Source organism: Asparagus officinalis, chromosome 4, assembly GCF_001876935.1.
Source record: "Asparagus officinalis chromosome 4, Aspof.V1, whole genome shotgun sequence".
Lineage (NCBI taxonomy): Eukaryota > Viridiplantae > Streptophyta > Magnoliopsida > Asparagales > Asparagaceae > Asparagus > Asparagus officinalis.
The window spans coordinates 67,368,231-67,387,179 of NC_033797.1; the positions used below are offsets into that span (position 1 = coordinate 67,368,231).

The following is an 18,949-nucleotide window of genomic DNA, read 5'->3' on the forward strand; positions in this document are numbered from 1 at the left end:
ACGACTATTATTTCAAATTTTAGACATGAAAATCCATATTTTTTATTGTACAAATACGAATATGGATACAGATATGAATTCCGATATGGAGACAGAATCATATCTTACTAATTTTTTTAATTTTCTTCATAACATTTGCATTTTGAGATGTGGGCATTTGTTTTTTTTTTTTTTTGTCATGAGGATTGTGATTTATTAAAGCAAACAATTGTGCATTTTGGACTTATTGACAGTCGGAGTTTGCTATAATCTTGATTATTTTATTAATGTTGATTGAGAAAACTTTGCCCTCTGAGCAATGCACTTGGATTATGATTATTTGAGAATTAATTATCTTGAATGTATTATATATTTTACATTTTTGTAAAAATTGATAGTAAGCAATTATATGGCAAATTGTAAGCCATCACAAATAGAAGTAGGTTTGGATATAGGTTCAAAGTTGATCACGGTTGGTTCTTGTATCATGTCAAGATATATCGAATAAATATTTTATTCTATACTTAATGTAGGAGATCTATTAGGTAGACCTCCCACCCTAATCTTCATGCGACTGATTACTTGCCATAAATGACTAGTGAATTTTGCTTTTCTATTTTCAAATCAATACATCCATTTGCATAGATATTGACATTATATGCATTACCTTTTTTCTGTTTAATATTTTTTTGGTCCACTCCATTAAAAGACCTTTTCCCACCTTCACAAATTCTACACTTAATATAAGAAATCATTTATAGAATTATGTTTGGATATTAATTGGTTCAAGCTTGATCACGGTTTGTTCCCACATCATGTCAAGATCATGTCGAGATTGAATAAATTTCAATCATTCTATACTTTAAATTTGATATAGGAGATCTATTAGGTAGACCTCTCTCCCTAATCTTCATGCGATTGATTACTTTTCCTAAATGACTAGTGAAATTTGCTTTTCTTATTCAAATCAATATATCTATTTTCATAGATATTCACATTATATTCATCTCCTTTTTCTGTTTCCCTTTTTCTTTTTTTTTTTGGGTCCACTCTTTAAAAGGACCTTTTCCCACCTCCGCAAATTCAAAACAAAAGTTGGCCATCCATAATAAACACTGACCGGGTCTCCTCCCAATCCGCCGAAACTCACGTCCTACTTTTCGAGCCAACATCTCTCTCCTCTCAAAACAACCCACCGAAAAAAAAAAACAAAAAAAAATTCCGGAAACACACCAAACAAAATCGCTCGGACAATTCTGCTCCGTGAGCTCCAATCAGGTCTATACTTGTTTTCCTGCCTTACTACCTCCCAACATTCTCGTAGCAAGCAAGGGATGACTGTACGAAGAGAAGAAGCACTCGAAAGAGGCGGAGGACAAGGAGAACATCGCCAGCGAGCGACGACAAGCTCAGCAGCAAGTTCAGCTCCGCTGCGTCTTCGCTTCATACCGTAGCACGATATGACGAAGGAGAGGAAGACAAGTCCATTGTTCTTGGGCCTCCGGTCGCCCTCAAGGATCAGCTAGAGCTTGACAAGGTATAATATACGGTTAGCATTAGTTGTTGACTATTTGTAGGCAGATGGGATTCATGGGAATATTTGTGATCGGTTACAAATATATATATAACCTGCCCATGTACTCTATGATTCGCGCTCGTAGTTACTCATTTCGTTTTCTGAAGAATCACAAGCGTCCGTTTAATGAGAAGTTAATTTTGAACCCGAAATCATGGGACCAAGGAAATAATGTGTCACCTCCTCCCAAGGACAAATTCTTTACTTTTTATTTTTTGCGTTTCTGATTTTTGGTTGGCAGGATGATGAGAGCCTCAGGAAGTGGAAGGAACAGCTCCTTGGAAATGTTGATCTCAATGATGTTGGAGGTAATCCTTTCCTCACGAAATTTAAAAAAAATAATTAAAAAGAAAAAGGGGGAAAAAGGGTTCGTTATTGTTATTGATATCCATTTGGTGAAGATTTCTATTGTTATACATGATAACATTATCTAACATTTTCCATCCATTTGTTGGCACTTGGTTTCTTAAAATTTTATATCAGCAGTCACTTTGATGTCAACTACTTCTATATTGGTATGCAATTCCTCGCTTTCTACAACGATGTCTCGTATATCTCAACTCCCACATCACCATATGCATGAATCGAAGACCCCACCCATCCTATTTTTTTTTTTGTGGGGGGTGGGGTCAACAAGGTCATTCCCCAATAGGGAATCAGAGCAAAACCATTCTCCCATTGATTCTACTCTCTAGGCACAAATGCAAGCATTATTCATATGCCATTGGCATCCTGATATAGTTTTCCGCGACCTTTGATCAATAATCAGTACATTTCAGTGCTAAATTGAGAGGATTTCCTCTACATGTTTAAGGAGGAAAGAACCTGATACTTCTGTTGTAAGAAAACATTTGTATCATCCAGGACAATGCCATGGCATCTATCCTCGATAAGTATTGTCTTCTTTAGCAATATTTGTCATTTTTCATCCTTTTCTTCTTCTGGTATTTTCTAAATTCCCATGTGGCTTTTCTCTTGATTGCGTGAGCTCAGATTGTACTAATATCAACTTTGTTTTTATAATCAAATTTCAGCAGTCAAACATATGTCATCCGTATTTCATTTCAAAATTATCTATGATCATAACAAAAAATGGAAATTCTTTGTTTTCTAAACCTGTTTGATGTTTTAATTTTTTTTGTGTTGTGAAATGAACACATCAGAGACTCTGGAGCCAGAAGTACACATCCAGAGCCTGACAATTGTGAGCCCTGATCGTCCCGATATGGTTTTGCCAATTCCCTTCATCCCCAATGCTAAGGGTTTTGCATTTGCTCTCAAGGATGGAAGCAAATACAGGCTCAGGTTCTCTCTCACTGTCTCCAACAATATTGTTTCAGGCCTCAGATACACTAACACTGTGTGGAAAGCTGGCGTAAGAGGTACTCCTGAACTTAATTACTTGCAGTAAAAACATTTTTTATTTCTGTAAAGAAAGGAAATAATCTAAGATGACTATTTCGAACCAGCGATACGATAAGTGTTGTTCTTTTTAAATATTCTATGGCTCTTACTTCAAATGTGTTTACATTTGGTTCTTAAGTGAAAACCAATGCCACACGAGTTTTCCTTGCAAGTTATCTATTAGAAAAGTATTGAAAATATATTCTACGAATGTATTTACTGATTTACAGAATGAGTACTGTAAATGTTTCCATGTGTTTCCATGCTCATAGAATATTGTTCCGTAATAATTGAAGAAATCAATTAGTCAACAAGAGTGCCTCTCTAAACAAGGTGTTTTCTAATTATGATACAGTGTTTTTATTTTAAATTGATAATGTTCATGTTTTTTATACTATTTACTTTTTGAGTAATCTCTTTTATTCCATGGAGGACATTAGACAGATACAATGGACATCTCTTAATTACCTGCATTCAGAATACAGTTCTTCTGTCAAAATATTAAAGAAATATTATACACGCACATTATTTTACTACTCCAATATGAGCTACATCGCATAATTTCACCATATTTTAAATTATTATGGTAAAAAAAGCTGTTCCGTTCTTATGTAAACCCGATTTATCTTCAGTTGAGCGTATCTCATGGATATCATTTTGCTTTTGTGTTATTATTTACTTTTTGTGGGGATTTATTTTTTCAGTGGAGAACAACAAGCAGATGCTAGGAACATTCAGTCCTCAGAAAGAACCGTATACGTATGAACTTGAAGAAGAGACTACTCCTTCTGGTATCTTTGCAAGGGGATCCTATTCTGCTAGAACAAAAGTAAGGAATAATTACAAGAACAAACTCTAAAATATCTTATTGAATGGTGCTAGTCCTTAACTTTTCCGTATTCGTTTCAGTTTGTAGATGATGATGGAAAGATCTATTTGGATATCAGTTACTTCTTTGAGATTCGAAAGGACTGGGCATAGCATTTTTCAGCATATCGAACTATCCAAGTTTCAAAATTCTATGAAGATCTGCGCTTCTTCTATCAAAATATCCTGTAGTTGGAATCAAATTTTTTTTTCCTTTCTGCTCTTACTATTCTTAGAACAGGGAAGTGTTTTATGTATTTTCACGATTGCTGACAAGTAAACTGAAAGGTTCGTCTATTGAGATGAACCAAGCGTCTTGAAGGAATTCTTTTAATTCATAATGTGATCTGTGACACTTAGACCTTAAGAAGAAACAATTTTTTGCTTTCTACTTCACTTGCTTATAAGAAAACTATTGTTTGATTGATTTCTGTGGATCTTGCTACCTTTCAACAGCCTAGCTTCAGTTCTTTGCCCCCCCTCAGGAATACCAAGTTCTTAGAAGCTATACCATCTTTTTTTTGAGAAAAAGAAGCTATACCATCTTAAGTCCATCTCCATTGGTCCCTTGTGTTATTTTTATTTTATATCTCTGCACATGTTGTTCTTAGATTTTTATAATTGAACAACCATCATTCAGGAAATAAGTTTTTCACTTATTACTTTCAAAATAATAGTTATAGGAATGAGTTGTGTGTATAGACTGATTCCAATTGGTTCAGGCATGGATGATGAAACGATTTTTCTTTCATGGCATGTGCATTAATTTTAAGATATTTTTATATGGGTTACCTATGTATCTAAGTGTCTGAATATATTTTCAGCTCAAAGTAGGAGGATAGCAAGTTCGACAAACGTATTTACCAATAAATAAGCAACTGACAACATTCATTCTATTATAAAATCGATTGAAGTTATTAGTTTCACTGTGCCAGTGAAGTTGCGGTGGCTCCAGAAAAATTTTCTTGGAGGGACAGATAATAAGTATCTATTTACTTAATAATAAAAATATGAATTACAAAGCTATGGTACCTGATGGGAATGCATTCAATAGAGAGAGCCTATATGATTTGAACGGGCTATCAAATTCGTGTGGTTGTATAATGACTTTGGTGCAAATTGATTAAACTTGGGGGTGACAAATTTTAATTTTACAAGAATTAAATGGTAATTATCAGAATTTCTAGAGGGTGTAACTGCCTCCCAAGAGCACTATATATATCCGCCCTGCGTGGAAAAGATGGAGCATAAGACAAGTTCAAACAAACACCAAGCAAAACTGAAGACTGGGAGATGATGAAGAAACAATTGCCATTGAAGTTAATCAAACAAAACATGCTATTACATATACATACATTTAGTATAAAAATAATCTTCAATCCACCCTTTGTCCTAACAAGCAGCAAAACCTATAATCAATCCCTCCTCACAATGAATCAAATAGTTTCAACAATCATCCGCATATTATAGCAGGCCGAAACTAATATCAAAATATACATCAGAAGCTACATTGGTTAGTAAGTTTTTAATTCTGGGTGATGAAAAATGCCCAACTATCTGCTTAAGCTATCATCTGTGGAAGATTCCGATGCAGAGTCATCAATGGTTGAGTGTGAAACTCCTTCAGATGAACTCACACTATCACTATCTGAAGCTGCAGATTTGTCTTCAGTTGGTTTTTTGGAATGCCAGTACATAATGCTTGCTGTCAATGTGAGCATCATCTTTTGATTCACCTGAAATAGAAAAAGGAAAAAAAAAATCTTAGTAATCCCAATGTGGGATAGATATCTCATTGTTGATTGAAGAAGTTACCTCCAGTATGTCTTCAGGAAGCAAAAATATGGAGCATCCAAGCTTTCTTGCCACAGAGATTATATAAGTAGCATTCATCTTTTTCTCTTCGCCTGCATGCATTATTACCATGTGTTATGCTACCAAGATATAGTGTATCAAGAATCAGAACTTCGATATATGCTAAATCAGTTGTATGATATCCAAAAAGAAGCCCAAAAAAAAAAGAACCTCATATGTTATATAGATTTGTCATATAAGAGAGAAAATTCACAAATCTGACAGAAAATTACCACTCTCTCCTTTTGTCACAAGGCTCCAATTTACAACTCGAGGTTCCACCGCACTGAGCAATTCAAGGAAGAAAATGCCATTTGATAGGGTTTTATCCTGTAAGTACGAGAAGAAACCTCTTAAGCTCAAAAATTGCATTAGAGTCTCCATTTGCGATGTAAACTGCCATTTATGAAGCTTTTTTGAAGATGATGTAAATCGAAAGCCTGACATAAATTGTTTGATAAATGAGAATCTGATAAAGTTTTGACATGTTCATTTCATTTTTCCAGGGAAGAACATCAGAGTTCTAAATGAACCATTGCGTCTCAGCTAAGCATGTATAACTGATATTCCTGAAACAAATCTACCGAACAAATGGAAATCATAAACAGAGAACTAACTCATGAGAGAACTAAGCAATAAAAATCAAGTAATTCCTTAAGTCTAATTGAAATATCAGAGACAATATGTGAAAAAGCAAAAATAAAAAGTAGACTATGTGATGCATCATTCCAAATTACTAAGGTGAGATATTTGGAGATGCAAAAATGAGAAATGCATCTACACAAGCTGCACCAGAAAAGCTTGTGTATAGATATTGAAATCCATGATGGTCCATCTCCATTGACAACAACATTCCCCACTGTATTTTATTCTATTAGCACATAACATACGAGTAAAATATTTTGGGAATGACCAGCTTATGTCACCTCATTGCTTTAAGGAATATGACTCTTAAATATGGGGGAACATGAATAAATAGTAGATTTCTTAATGAATTATGTGAAATATCCAAAGCATTAACAAGCGACTGATGTGGGTCATTGATTTTGATGCCTACCTCTTCTTGTGATATGCATGCATACAAGGTGCATCAGAAAGGCCTTACATAGATATTGAAAACTTTTATCCATGAATAACATAAAAAAAATATTCTAGGAATGATCAGTTTATGTTGCCTTACTACAGTACAGAATATGCAAGATAGATACATAGCTGATATTTGATAAATGTGTCAAATATTGAAAGGATTTAACTTTTCGTCTGTCTCAAAATGTGAGTGATAGATCATAAATTTGTATGCATGCAGACCTGTTATCTTGATTGATATGTATGAAACTGTTGTGCATATCATGTTTATGCCAAATTGATTTGCATTCCCAAGGGGTCTAATATTTGTAACAAAACTATGTAAAAAGATGCACCTTAAAGCTCTCCATTCGCAAGCTTTTTCCTGAATCTTTTACTTTATTGTTAGCCCATTTCAAAATATCTGCATCTGTGATCTCCTTTTCATGAGAGTGGAACTTCAAATTCTTTAAAAGTTGGAGAATATTATACCGCATCAGCTGCCACAAAAACGCTGAAAAAGGTAGCAAGATTTAGATAAAAACGAATACTTCTCTAGGATTTTCCATTAAAGTTATAGGCAAACATTTATAATACAACTTATGCTAATAATTAAACCTGCAAAACAAGTACATTAAGTTTTAAAAGTATAATAAATAAAGCAAAAGACAATAAAAGATTATTAAACAAAGTCTAATAAGAAGTCAATATTGCAAAAGAATTTACCTAATATCAATTTCTTGTTCCCTTGCACGATATCATTACCAGCAACATTAACCAGGGAAAATTTCAGCTGTTTCCCAATCTTCACCACTTGATTACAATTTTCTACTTTCCTGAAAGGCATTTTAATCGGAGGCTTGCTAGCCATCTTCCAAGAGACGATCCCTGGAGATATTTTGTCAATGGCCTCAAGTAGGACCCAACTGAAAAGTTGAGTATCAATACATGAGTCTCGAAATAACACAATAGATTCAATTAGCAAGAGAAAATAAGAAGATTAGGTTACCCATTTCTAAGATCTTCAAATACATTATTAATATATGTTGAAATGCCAAGACTGTTAATCCATAAGCGAAATGCTCTTTCTTCTCTAGAAATTAGTGCATCATCTGGGTTTTCTTCCAAGAAAGAGATTTGTTTCATTTGTGATGATAATCCGTTCCTGCAGCAATGGCAATTGGATGTTTTACAAATATATATGTATGGCTATGCATTTTTAGCATATTATATTAAGGACCTCAATAAGTACTATGCTGTTGTTTCAAGGTAAAACTCCATTTAGTCAATACATCTAATAATGTTGTCCACTTGTCTGCTTTGAGTTACATTTTTTTAATGCAAAATCATTAGCTCTTAGCATATGTGCACTCGAAACATGTATATATTGAAGAGCCTACAAGTATGGAAAATTAAAAAAAAAACTAAGGTACAGGTGAAACAATAACAATGATTACTAAGGATACATTGAATCACCACTCAAATAGGTGGATAGATTATGTTCACCTTGTGTCTTGTATCTTGATAGAAGCAAGGAAATTGGAGTAAGATTTAGTCCAATGTAGAACATAGACAATATGAACATTTAATATATGATTCTAGCTGAACATTTCTGGTCAAAGTAGTTTTTTTATTATTATTAACATCTCCTTGTTCAAACTCCTGGTGAGCAAGGCCAAGGATATGATAGCAAAGTGAAGAAATTGGATTAGAAGCTTTAACTTAATGGGTTCTATATCGACTTCAAGTCAAGTTAGACACATGATACAATCACAGGATTACGGGTTCCGAGTGTCGTTCTGTAACTTGGACCTAAGGTGGAGTCAACTGCACATTCTACAAGGCTGTCTCTGAAAGATCAATACAAATCTCTCTCTTCATTACCATACACAAAAATGAGAATAAGGTTATTGTCTTCGTAGATAAAAAAAAGCGAGAACAGAATTAACAATACCAGGGTGTTTGGCTCATCCGTTACTAGGCTGGATGAAGCTTCATCAATTTATATATCGTACATGGTAGAACACGTGCAAGTCAAGGGTCACCGGGAGGTGATGTCTAGTTCTGTATTAGAAATGGAGTATGAATATGAGTTGTGATTGGATCCAAGACCTAACAGGTTGATCTCCCAGTCTATTGCTAATGTTAATTTCTTTTGGTTGTGTTTCGGGTCTTTCGTATGGTAATTAGCTCAAACTACAATGAAACAAAGAAAAAAATTTATATTTCCTGAAGTTCTTTTCTGTTTGTCGATGGAGCGTCAATCTTGTACTCCGTTGACGGTCCGACTAAGATGATAGATCTTTCACTGATTGATGATCTCTAATCCCTCGGAAGATAGCGCAATCTTCTCTGGATAAAGAGATATTAACAGATCATTTCTTACAAGAACTGTTGATTAAGGTAGAAGCGAACGAATCTAAGCTAGATGACTAGCTGAAGAGAATAAATACTTTCTCACGAGGATAGTTAATCGGGCCAAATAATTAACCGATGATAATGATTTATGAAGATCAATGAGAATGGAGAGATGGGCTTTTGTCAATGTAGCCTCTGAATCTCTCTTTTTTTTCAATGATAAAGATCTAGCTAAGATAATATTAGCCCCAAGACCCTTTCCTCCACCCCTATGCTCCCTTACTTCATATTGATCATACCTGTTTATAAGCTTAAGAACATTAATGAGTGAGTTAGTGGGCTTTAACTCTCCTTAAATAGGTGAGTTAGTGGTCATTAACTCCCCTTACATGGGCGAGTTAGTGGATGAATCGTTTCCTTAAAAGTGGCTTCTGAAAACGGTGCGAGGTTCAGCAATAATGGCCATAGGCGAAGTTCACTAATATTGACCACAGGTGAAGTTCGTCAATAACGACCATGAGCAAACTTCGCCAGAATGGGTAACACAGCTCACATAGGCTATTAGGCGAAGCTCGTTGGTGCTTGGGTGAGCTTCACTATAACTTTTGCGAGCTTGGATGTGGCTTCAGCTTCAGCAAACTTCGCTATGGCTTCGGTGAACTTCATTATGTGTCCCACGTGGATTATTTGGGTGAAACTCATTTTGGGCACGGTTAAGCCATCACTTCTGAATCGTGGATGATGTGGCACACGTGGGTAGCTATGAGTGAATTTCACTAATTAATTGATTGGCGAACTTTACTAGCGAGTTCAAATTTAGCATAGAATTCAACTCGCAACTTGGTCGACTTAATGACGCTTTTTGACTTGGCCTGAAGTCTAAATTGAGAGTTGATCCACTCTTGACTCGGTTGGGTTGGGTTGGGTCGGGGTGAGCTGTGTGGCAGAGTTCACATGTTCTGTCAGGTGAGCTTTGTTATGACTTCGACAAGCTTTGCTGATAAGTTTAGATTTGACTCAGAATCCGACTTGAACTCGTTTATTGACTTGGCCGACTTGAGAATGTCTTTTGACTTGGACTCAAAGTCTGACTTGAGGATGCCTTTTGACTCGACCCTGAGTCCGACTTGAGGATTGACTCGAACTCAAGTCTTTTTTAGCTTGGATGCAGTGAACTGTTGTGCGCAGCGGAAATTTCGGTAGAGTTTCTGGTGCACAATAATAGAGAAAGATCGATAAGAATTCCCGTCTCACCAAGGAAACAAGAATCTGAAGCGGATATCTCAACCAAGTGAGATATCGGCTCTTCCTCTCATCAGTTCTAGGACTGACCTGTCGAGGGATCCTAATAACTATTACAATGACCACAAACTCAAACAATCAATTTACGTGGTTCGACAAACTGCCTACGTCCACGGGGCAAGGAGGGGGAGATCTACTATTAGAGGGAGAGATAACACAACTAGGATTTACAATCACTCAATCTAAACCCTCACACAATTATCTCTCTCAAAAGCACAAAAGGACTCTTTGCACGCCGTCCAAAAAGAACGCTGCCAACACTTTTGCACCTCCTCAAATTTGCACTGCTGCAGCCGCACAAATCTCCCTAGTTCACAATTCTCCACCTCGGCGAAGTTTTCTCAAAACTGAGCCGACACCAACCAAACCAAATGTCTCACTTGTTGTGTTCAGTACACCGTGAAATAATTCACGATAACAGACTCAATCCATAACAAGTCGAGAACCCAAATGAGAATGCAAACACTCTCCAAAACGTCGATGTCTACTCACCAAATTGATCTCACCCCCATCAAAATCCAACCCCGGCTGCATCATAAAGACTGCCTACGTATCCTCTTGCCCAAGGAATCAAGCCGAACGTAGTTCACCCAAATGGCCGCGAACGACCTCAATTCACTAGAAGAGTTCGCAACCCTTCTCCAATATCATCAACTCTGCGGCTGATAGCACCTCCAATGGTCTCAAACACCTCCACCTGAGGTGAACCAATGGTCATACCTAAACTGCATCTATCAGCTGCACTCGAATCAAAACCCAACTCATCATCTGCATCCGAATCCAAATGACTTCCACGCTGTGTCACCTCAGCTGGAATCCCAACCAATGCAGAATGATTTGGAGTAATCTTTACCCAATGTGGAGTAGCATCACTCTCCACCCGCTGCGATACCTCTAAGGTCTGTCCAAAACTCTCCACCTGCTGAGAGTCAATTGGCTTCCTCATCGAAGCCTCAACCAAAGTGACACTACCAGACCTATCTTCCAATGGAGTTTTATCTCCAATCGCAACAGCTGACAACTCTTTAATAGGATGATCCAAATATGTCGAAGCCTCTGTCCAGAAACTCTTCTGCAAACCATTGCTCGACCACAAACACCGATCCTCCTCCAGCAAGGCACGGTTCTCCAAATTTGTCATCCTATCTAGTTGCCCCAAGATTTCCTTTCCAACGAAGTGTCTCGCAATGCCGTGAGCTCGGCTCCAATACAGAAATAGGTCAATCTTGTACCTCCCATCAAAACCAGAATAGAGTACTTTTACCTTTCTGTCTATCACACACTTCTTCAATCTGTTGGATACTACTAGGACTTTCTCCAAAGGGGATTTGGTTGCAACCCAAACACGCCTAGAACAGCCACCAACAAAGGAAACCAAATGCCTATTACCTCCCAATGATGCCCCCTTGGAAGGCCCCCAAACATCCACGTGAACTCCTCCAGAACGACCCTTAGCACGGTGAATAGAGGTGCTACACTTCACCTCGGTCTTCTTGCTCACATCAACATGTTCATTGGACTTCAAACTGCAGGTCTTCGCACCCTCTTTCAATCTATGCGAGGAATCAATACTGGAATGGCCAAGCCTCAAATGCCACAGTCTAGTCGAATCAATAGAAGTCAGTAATACAGGTTATTTCTCCTGACGCCCTTCATCAAAATACGAGAGTCTCTCGCAATCTCGAGAACCATATCCTCAACACGAACCTTCAGACCCTCTCCAACCAAAGCTCCAATCGAGATCAAGTTCTTCCTCAAAGAAGGAACATATCTCACATCATTTATCTCTCTAACAGTCCCGTCAAACATTTTTATGCGAATTCTTCATATCCCAAGAATCTGGCATGCACGGTTATCAGCCATGTACACCACACCGCTATCCACCAGCTTCTCAAAACTGAAGAACCATTCCCTTCTAGGGCACACATGATAGGTCGCACCACTATCCAACATCCATTCAGATTCCTCCGAATAGCTATCTGTAGGACTGATAGAAAGCGAATAAATAGAAGAGTCAGAATTATTACCATCCGATACGATGTTTGCTTCTGATGATGGTTGCTTCCCTTTTCCCTTCTGCTTATTCTTCATCCATTCGTCGAGCTTTGGGCAGTCTTTCTTCCAATGACCAGTCTCCTTGCACCAAGCACACTGATCTTTTCCAATTCTAGACTGTGACTTCCAATTCTTTCGGTTTGGACCCTTCCCTCTTGCGACCAACGCCTCCGCTACCGGCTCAACCGAAGCCTCCTTATCCTTCTTTCGAAGCTGATAATTCACAAGTGCAGCGGTGACTTCACTATACGAAAGTGATGCCTTCCCATTAATCAGAGTAAGAACGAAGGTCTCATATTCCTCGTCGGGCAAGGAACTCAACAACAGCAACGCCTTGTCCTCATCTTCAATCTTGACATCCACATTCGCCAAATCCGCAAGAAGCTTTGTGTAGTGGTTCATGTGATCTCTAATGGAGGTTCCCTTCTTCAACTGGAAACGATAAAGTCTCCTCTTCAAATGCAAGCGATTTTCCACACTCTTGGTCAAATACTTGCTTTCGAGAATCTCCCAAATCTTCTTCGCAGAAGTCTCATTCATCACATCATATTTTAGATCTTGAGTCAAACAAGACCTAATCACACCACACGCCGTTCGATTCATCTTTTTCCAAACCTTCTCTTCAATCTCATCTGGCTTGCCATCTAACTCCAATGTATCCTCCAAATTCTGCGCGTTCAGCGCATCCAAAACCTCGCATCTCCATAATCCAAAGTTGTTTGTGCCATTAAATTTCTCCACATCTATCTTCATAGAGTGGATATTCAAACTCTGAATGGTCTTCCCGCCAGAAGCACCACCCTCGACACCCGAAGCACCTTCTTTCCCCGACATCTTACGCACCAACGAACGAAGAATAGATCCAAAACTAAAAAGATAGTCTTTACCAAAAGATCCCACCTTTATCACCAACGAAGCCCTAAACGAGCCTCCAAATTGATCTACTCCTCAAACCAAACCCTAGATCTGGAACCTGGCTCTGATACCACTTGTTGTGCGCAGCAAAAATTTCGACAGAGTTTCTGATGCACAATAATAGAGAAAGATCGATAAGAATTCCCGTCTCACCAAGGAAACAAGAATCTGAAGCGGATATCTCAACCAAGTGAGATATCGGCTCTTCCTCTCATCAGTTCTAGGACTGACCTGTCGAGAGATCCTAAAAACTATTACAATGGCCACAAACTCAAACAACCAATTTTACGTGGTTCGGCAAACTGCCTACGTCCACGGGGCAAGGAGGAGGGATCTACTATTAGAGAGAGAATACAAAAGGTTTACAATCCCACGAACTAAACCCTCAAACTAACTCTCTAATCTCTCACAAAAGCACAAAAGGATTACAAAGAAAACTCCTCTTGAAATTCTTTGCTACAGCAGAAAAAACCCACAGCCGAGAACCCTTTCGAACACCTGCACGGCCGCCAATGCTCTTCTGCTCTCTGCCCCTTTGCACTCCTCTTTTGCACCGCCAATGAAGACAGCCGCCAATTAACCCCTAGCTCCTGCACCAAGTCCTAGGGTTTTAATTTTCGCGTGCATTTATAAGCACGAATTCATAAGTCGGGTGGGCCAGTTCCGCTGCGGAAACGAAACCGCGTGGGAACTTCACATGGTTCTCTAGCTCATGGCCCCCACCCATGTCACATCCAACATGAACTTCGTTGTAGCCTACCATATGCTGATGCTTGAGCCCAACTAAAGGGTTTAACCCATAGGTGCTCACTTCTTGGACTCAAGACTGAGCATTGGTCTAAGAGAAAGTATATTTTAACCGTCCACAGGCTCGAACTCCTGTGATTGTAACTAAAGAACTAGCTTAAGCTACATGAGAAAAAGTGATAACTACTATACTTAAATAAATGGACCAGGCACTGTTCTGCGAGTAGAGTTCCAAATCATTATGCTATTTAATAGCTTCACAATGTTATTTCTTAATACGAAGAACTATATAGATGAACATACATAAAGTAGCATCCACTCCAGGAGGCAGCCAAGTTGATCCAAATAATTATAGTAAGTCTAAGCCAAAGATTGTGTTTAATCCATATTGCCCATCTGTGCAGTGTGCAGTTAAGAGCAGGCGAGAGAGAGAGAGAGAGAGGGGGGGGGGGAGAGAGAGAGAGAGAGAGAGAGAGAGAGTTGAAAGCTAATAGATGATCAGATAACCATGTCAAGATTTTGGGTGCATTACAACTGCTAAAACTTAGGTTTCATTGCTAACAGGGGCTAATGCAGTTTTTAATGTCTCTAAATATATATTCACCAAAGGTAATACTAGCCTTTGAATAATATTGTATTTAAGTACTGGAAATAATTGACAGTCTGAGGTACTATATTTTACCTTTTCTGAAAAATATGTGCAACAAAAGCAAGATTTAAATTTGGTGAACCATCAACAATGTCCTTTGGGGTCAAATATCTTCTGCAGCCCATTCTATCTGCATGTTCAAGAACCAATCCGGCTCTTTGAAGAGGATTGGTGACAGTTTTTGCAGATTGCTTGTCGCTATGCTCAGGTGCCAGAACATTTAGCAGATAAGTGTATGCCTCGGCGTCCTGCAGCAAGAAGAGTGTCCAATCAGTATGTATAATATTTCCATGAGTTAGCAATGTGGAGCCCAGATAGAAGATTGTGTTAGTTACAGCAATAAACTAGCATAAAAAGACAAATAAAACTAAATATAAATTTAGCTTAAGAATAGGTGCATTTAGTCATTGTAAGCAGCTACTAAGATTTATTATTAGGAATGTTATTTGTACATCACGTGACCTAACCTTGTAATACTTCTATAATGTGTACATACATTAGCTTATATTGCCTCAATACAGCGTGGAAGGAGTTTTCTCCCAACCTTCTGTTCTCTCTTCACTTATAACAGCTAGGAGAAGAGAATACAGGATTCATTATAGAATTTGAAGTCTAAACTAAAGTTAGAAGAAGATAAAAGCATACTTCAATTCAATCATCATCTCTTGAACGGAAAATTTTCGTTTCTTTTTTCTTCAAGAGGAAAAGCTCTTGGATAGCCATCAACTTGTCATAAGAGATGAATGAATGGGTGTATATGTGTGTAGATAGTATCATTACGACATAACTTACCACAATTATTAGTCATTCTGTGAGCTACCTTAAACTTTATCTGCAGAAGACGTATGTCTAGACGAAGTTTAAGGGAATTGTGCACCCCATCTTCATCATCTACAGCTGGTGGCACCACATAAAGTTCATTGCACACATGATATTGCGTTCAGTGTCAATACTTTCAACTTCCAAAGAAGCATAATGAATACAAGCAATATACAGTTTTATTTGATTTTGTGCACTTAAAGAAGATGCAAAGTGGTGTTTTCCTGTAACGCCAGATTCCACATCATTTGTGAATATAGATAACTCCACTACTTAATCCTTTTCTTCGGCTGCAGCTTCTTCATTGCTAATGAAGAATTTTGGTTTTGCCAATTTTGTCCTCGACAAAATATCAGCAGGTAACTCGAAGAAATAGAATTTCATTATGGAAGAAATAACATTAGGCCTATAATGCAGGTTTAAGACAAATTACTAATAGAAATACATAAGCATCTTGATAGCTTATTTTATAGACGCACCTTCACATCTGATGAGAAATTTGTCACAGTTCTCTTAAAGCTACCTTTCTTTAGCTGAAAGTTCATCCATCGAAGTAAAATCTTTTCAGGTGGTAGACTCAGCAGCTCCTCAACATCCTGCAGATCAAAAAGATTTTAGCAAAGCACACATATAGGATGCTCACGTGATAGAACTTTAAGAATCACATTTTGAAGTTTCAAAAGTGCATGCAATGAGTATCAAAGGGAAAATTGACCAACCTTGCCATCTCCAACCAACTCAACTAGTTGTGGCGTTTTCTTCAGGTTAACATCTGCCAGAAGTTGAATCTGAAAGAGGAAGAAATGGAGTTAGTAATTTTAATCCAGATTCTATAAGGAAAAAGATATGGTAATGGCCAGAATAATCTGCTCCTGTAGTCGTGAAAAGCATATAAGCATACCTTAATGATTTGAGATATCAACCCAAGCACAAGATGAGGCTGAAAGCATAAACCAGAAGAATGTTAGTCTTGACAAAAGTGTAGTATTTATTCCATATATGTGCCAAGTCCAAATAAGTTATTTTTTGAAGCATATAGCAAGATGATATACACCTTCAAATTTCCCATACATAACACAATTAAGATGAAACAATAGGTTCCCCCAGGAAATATGACATCTTATATAACATAGTGAACATCATATCACTGCACAACTCAGGTTGTGATTAGAATTTAAACAGAGAAATGATTATACCTCCTAAAATAATGCTACTTGGTGAACCTTTGGATATACTTTCTCTGATTTTAGTAATTAAATTACTCACATTTAACAAAGCATCAACCAACAATTTTCAACCAAAACAATACTCACTCTCCCTTCAGCAAGATCCTGTGTCCCAATATTAACCACAGTACACCCGATTGCCTTCGCTGAATTCAAACACAAAGTATGATTCTCATTCTTCTCCCAAGGATTCAACACTCTCTTTGTATTGATCGCCCGCTCATCAATCGTCCCCGGGACAGCCACATTAATAAGCTTACTTCAGATCACAAAAACGCAAATCAACAATCACAATAACCAAAACCCAAAAAAAAAAAAAAAAAAAAAAACCTCACCACAAAAGAACCCCCCCCTTCGCGATCTCGAACAGACCATCAGTAAGCGGATCAATGGGCAAGTACTTCTTCAAGAACCCATCTCCTCCCAAATAGCTATTGATGTGTGCCACGTAAGCAGCCTTCTCAGATTCACTGATCGTATGCAGAAGCATCGTGGTCGCCGCCTTCAAGAAATCCGATGAAGACGATCCCTTTCCTCCTCCGACTCGCCCTTGCATCTTCAAATAGACCTGCAACAGTGGTAAAATCGTAAATTTTCAGAAAGTGAGGAGACAGAGAGAGCGGGGGGGGGGGGAATGAGACCGAACCCGAGGAGAGCTCGCAAGTGGAGAGCTCGTCGAGATGGGAAGGACGTGATGTCCTCGTCGGCGATCTTGAGGGCGGACACGTGGTCGGAGAGATCTCTGAGCTTGAGTGGAGATTTGGCATTGTAATCTTTCGTAATGGAGAGGAACTGAGTAGAGAGAGAGAGTGAGCGATGGGGCGATTTGTGAACGATGAGAAAGATTTAGGGTTAAAAATGTGAACTTTAGGCTTGTACCTGAGATTTGAGCTGGCGGAGTTCGACTTGGGTGAACTGGTTCTGGAGCCAGGGATCGGAGACGAGGACGCCGACGAAGGACGACATTGCTGTTCTAGAGAGAGAAAGTTTTAGAGAGAGAGAGAGAGAGGGAGAGAGTTTGGTGAGAGATTTTAAAGAGAGAGAGAGAGAGAGCGTAGGGTTTGCACAGTGACTGCCACTTTGTAAAGAGCGGAGAGAAGTTGTTAGTTATGATGATTGATGCAAGAGGGAAGTGGAGAGATTTGGACTGTTATTAACAGAGTAGGGATTTAAATTTGGAAAAAGAAAGCTGTTATTTTATGGAATCTTTTTACTCTACTATTTAATTCTTATTTACTTGATTATTTATCTGACTTGGAAGAAGTTTGACTTTTTTTATGTGTCGGGAGATATTTGCATAAAAACCATCTCATCTCCAGCATTTGCGGAAATAAGTTACGATATACTGATCACTGAAAAAATTAGCACTGCACATTTTTTTTTTTTCAAGACCATTTTAGACGAAGATGTTCATAATTTCTACATAAACCTTTTTTTTTTTTGAAGATTTTTAGATGTTGTTTAACTCACGGCCTCCTTAAATTAACAAGTCTAAGCGTTCAACATGCCATATCTTAGAATAAAAATTATTTTACTTTTAAATAAATATTAAATGTGAAAAAAACCCCTCAGCATCACCCGGTTACTAATATAACTCTTGAGTGAATTCTTTCTACTTGCAAGGATCGACCCCAGTCGCTTTTTTTTTATATTTTTGTTTAAAGTTCAGAAAAGATCACTCTGGTGTTTGCACTCGGGCCAATATTATACGTAATTTATTAGCAACAAATAGATCTATAATGGGTCTATTGAGAGTTAACCCTTTACCCCTTTAAATAAATGTTTTGCATTATATTGATGACATTGTGTTTCAAGCAAGAGTACAACTACATTACTTAGGTTAACATTACTTATTCTTGATAAAACTAACCAATGTTTTTTTGGGGGAAAAAAGGTATTTGTCGTAGTCTTATCTTGTAAATTATAAGGAAAAGTTATGTCAATGCCCTAAAAGTAATAAATTCATGTGTTGTAGCCCCTCTAACTTTTTTTCATGTGTTGCAGCCTTTAAATTAGAAATCTATATGCTGCAGCCCTCCTTTAGCAATTATTCACTGCCAACTAAGCATACAGAGAAAATAAAAATAAAAAATCCCAAAATGCTTTTATCTCTTCCATTCTTTTCTTTCTAAA

General features: G+C 37.7%; 2 protein-coding genes across 2 annotated transcripts; one reads left to right on the forward strand and one right to left on the reverse strand.

The window, feature by feature from the left end:
* LOC109838854 (rho GDP-dissociation inhibitor 1-like) lies at nt 389–4,151 on the forward strand. Its single transcript, XM_020407284.1, has 6 exons — nt 389–451; nt 1,304–1,516; nt 1,797–1,863; nt 2,719–2,937; nt 3,664–3,788; nt 3,869–4,151. Exons 1-6 carry the CDS (start codon nt 389–391, stop codon nt 3,938–3,940), a joined length of 759 nt encoding a protein of 252 aa, XP_020262873.1. The 3' UTR covers nt 3,941–4,151.
* On the reverse strand, nt 5,114–17,943 carry LOC109838855 (fimbrin-2-like). The gene is made up of 14 exons (XM_020407285.1): nt 17,696–17,943; nt 17,429–17,608; nt 17,152–17,384; nt 16,904–17,075; nt 16,492–16,530; nt 16,310–16,378; nt 16,070–16,186; nt 14,805–15,019; nt 7,755–7,910; nt 7,472–7,671; nt 7,102–7,259; nt 5,914–6,010; nt 5,642–5,733; nt 5,114–5,562 (listed from the first exon to the last, which is right to left on the reverse strand). Exons 1-14 carry the CDS (start codon nt 17,780–17,782, stop codon nt 5,380–5,382), a joined length of 1,998 nt encoding a protein of 665 aa, XP_020262874.1. The 5' UTR covers nt 17,783–17,943; the 3' UTR covers nt 5,114–5,379.

Bases quoted from the DNA above. Each gene is read 5' to 3' on its own strand.
- LOC109838854 (XM_020407284.1), top strand. From the start codon at position 389: ATGGCAAATTGTAAGCCATCACAAATAGAAGTAGGTTTGGATATAGGT. The intron at 1,864-2,718 runs GTAATCCTTTCC...TGAACACATCAG, and splicing joins TGATCTCAATGATGTTGGAG to AGACTCTGGAGCCAGAAGTA. The intron at 3,789-3,868 runs GTAAGGAATAAT...TATTCGTTTCAG, and splicing joins CCTATTCTGCTAGAACAAAA to TTTGTAGATGATGATGGAAA.
- LOC109838855 (XM_020407285.1), bottom strand. From the start codon at position 17,782: ATGTCGTCCTTCGTCGGCGTCCTCGTCTCCGATCCCTGGCTCCAGAAC. The intron at 16,187-16,309 runs GTTGGTCAATTT...TTTGATCTGCAG, and splicing joins AGTTGGTTGGAGATGGCAAG to GATGTTGAGGAGCTGCTGAG. The intron at 5,734-5,913 runs GTAATTTTCTGT...TAATGCATGCAG, and splicing joins TGTGACAAAAGGAGAGAGTG to GCGAAGAGAAAAAGATGAAT.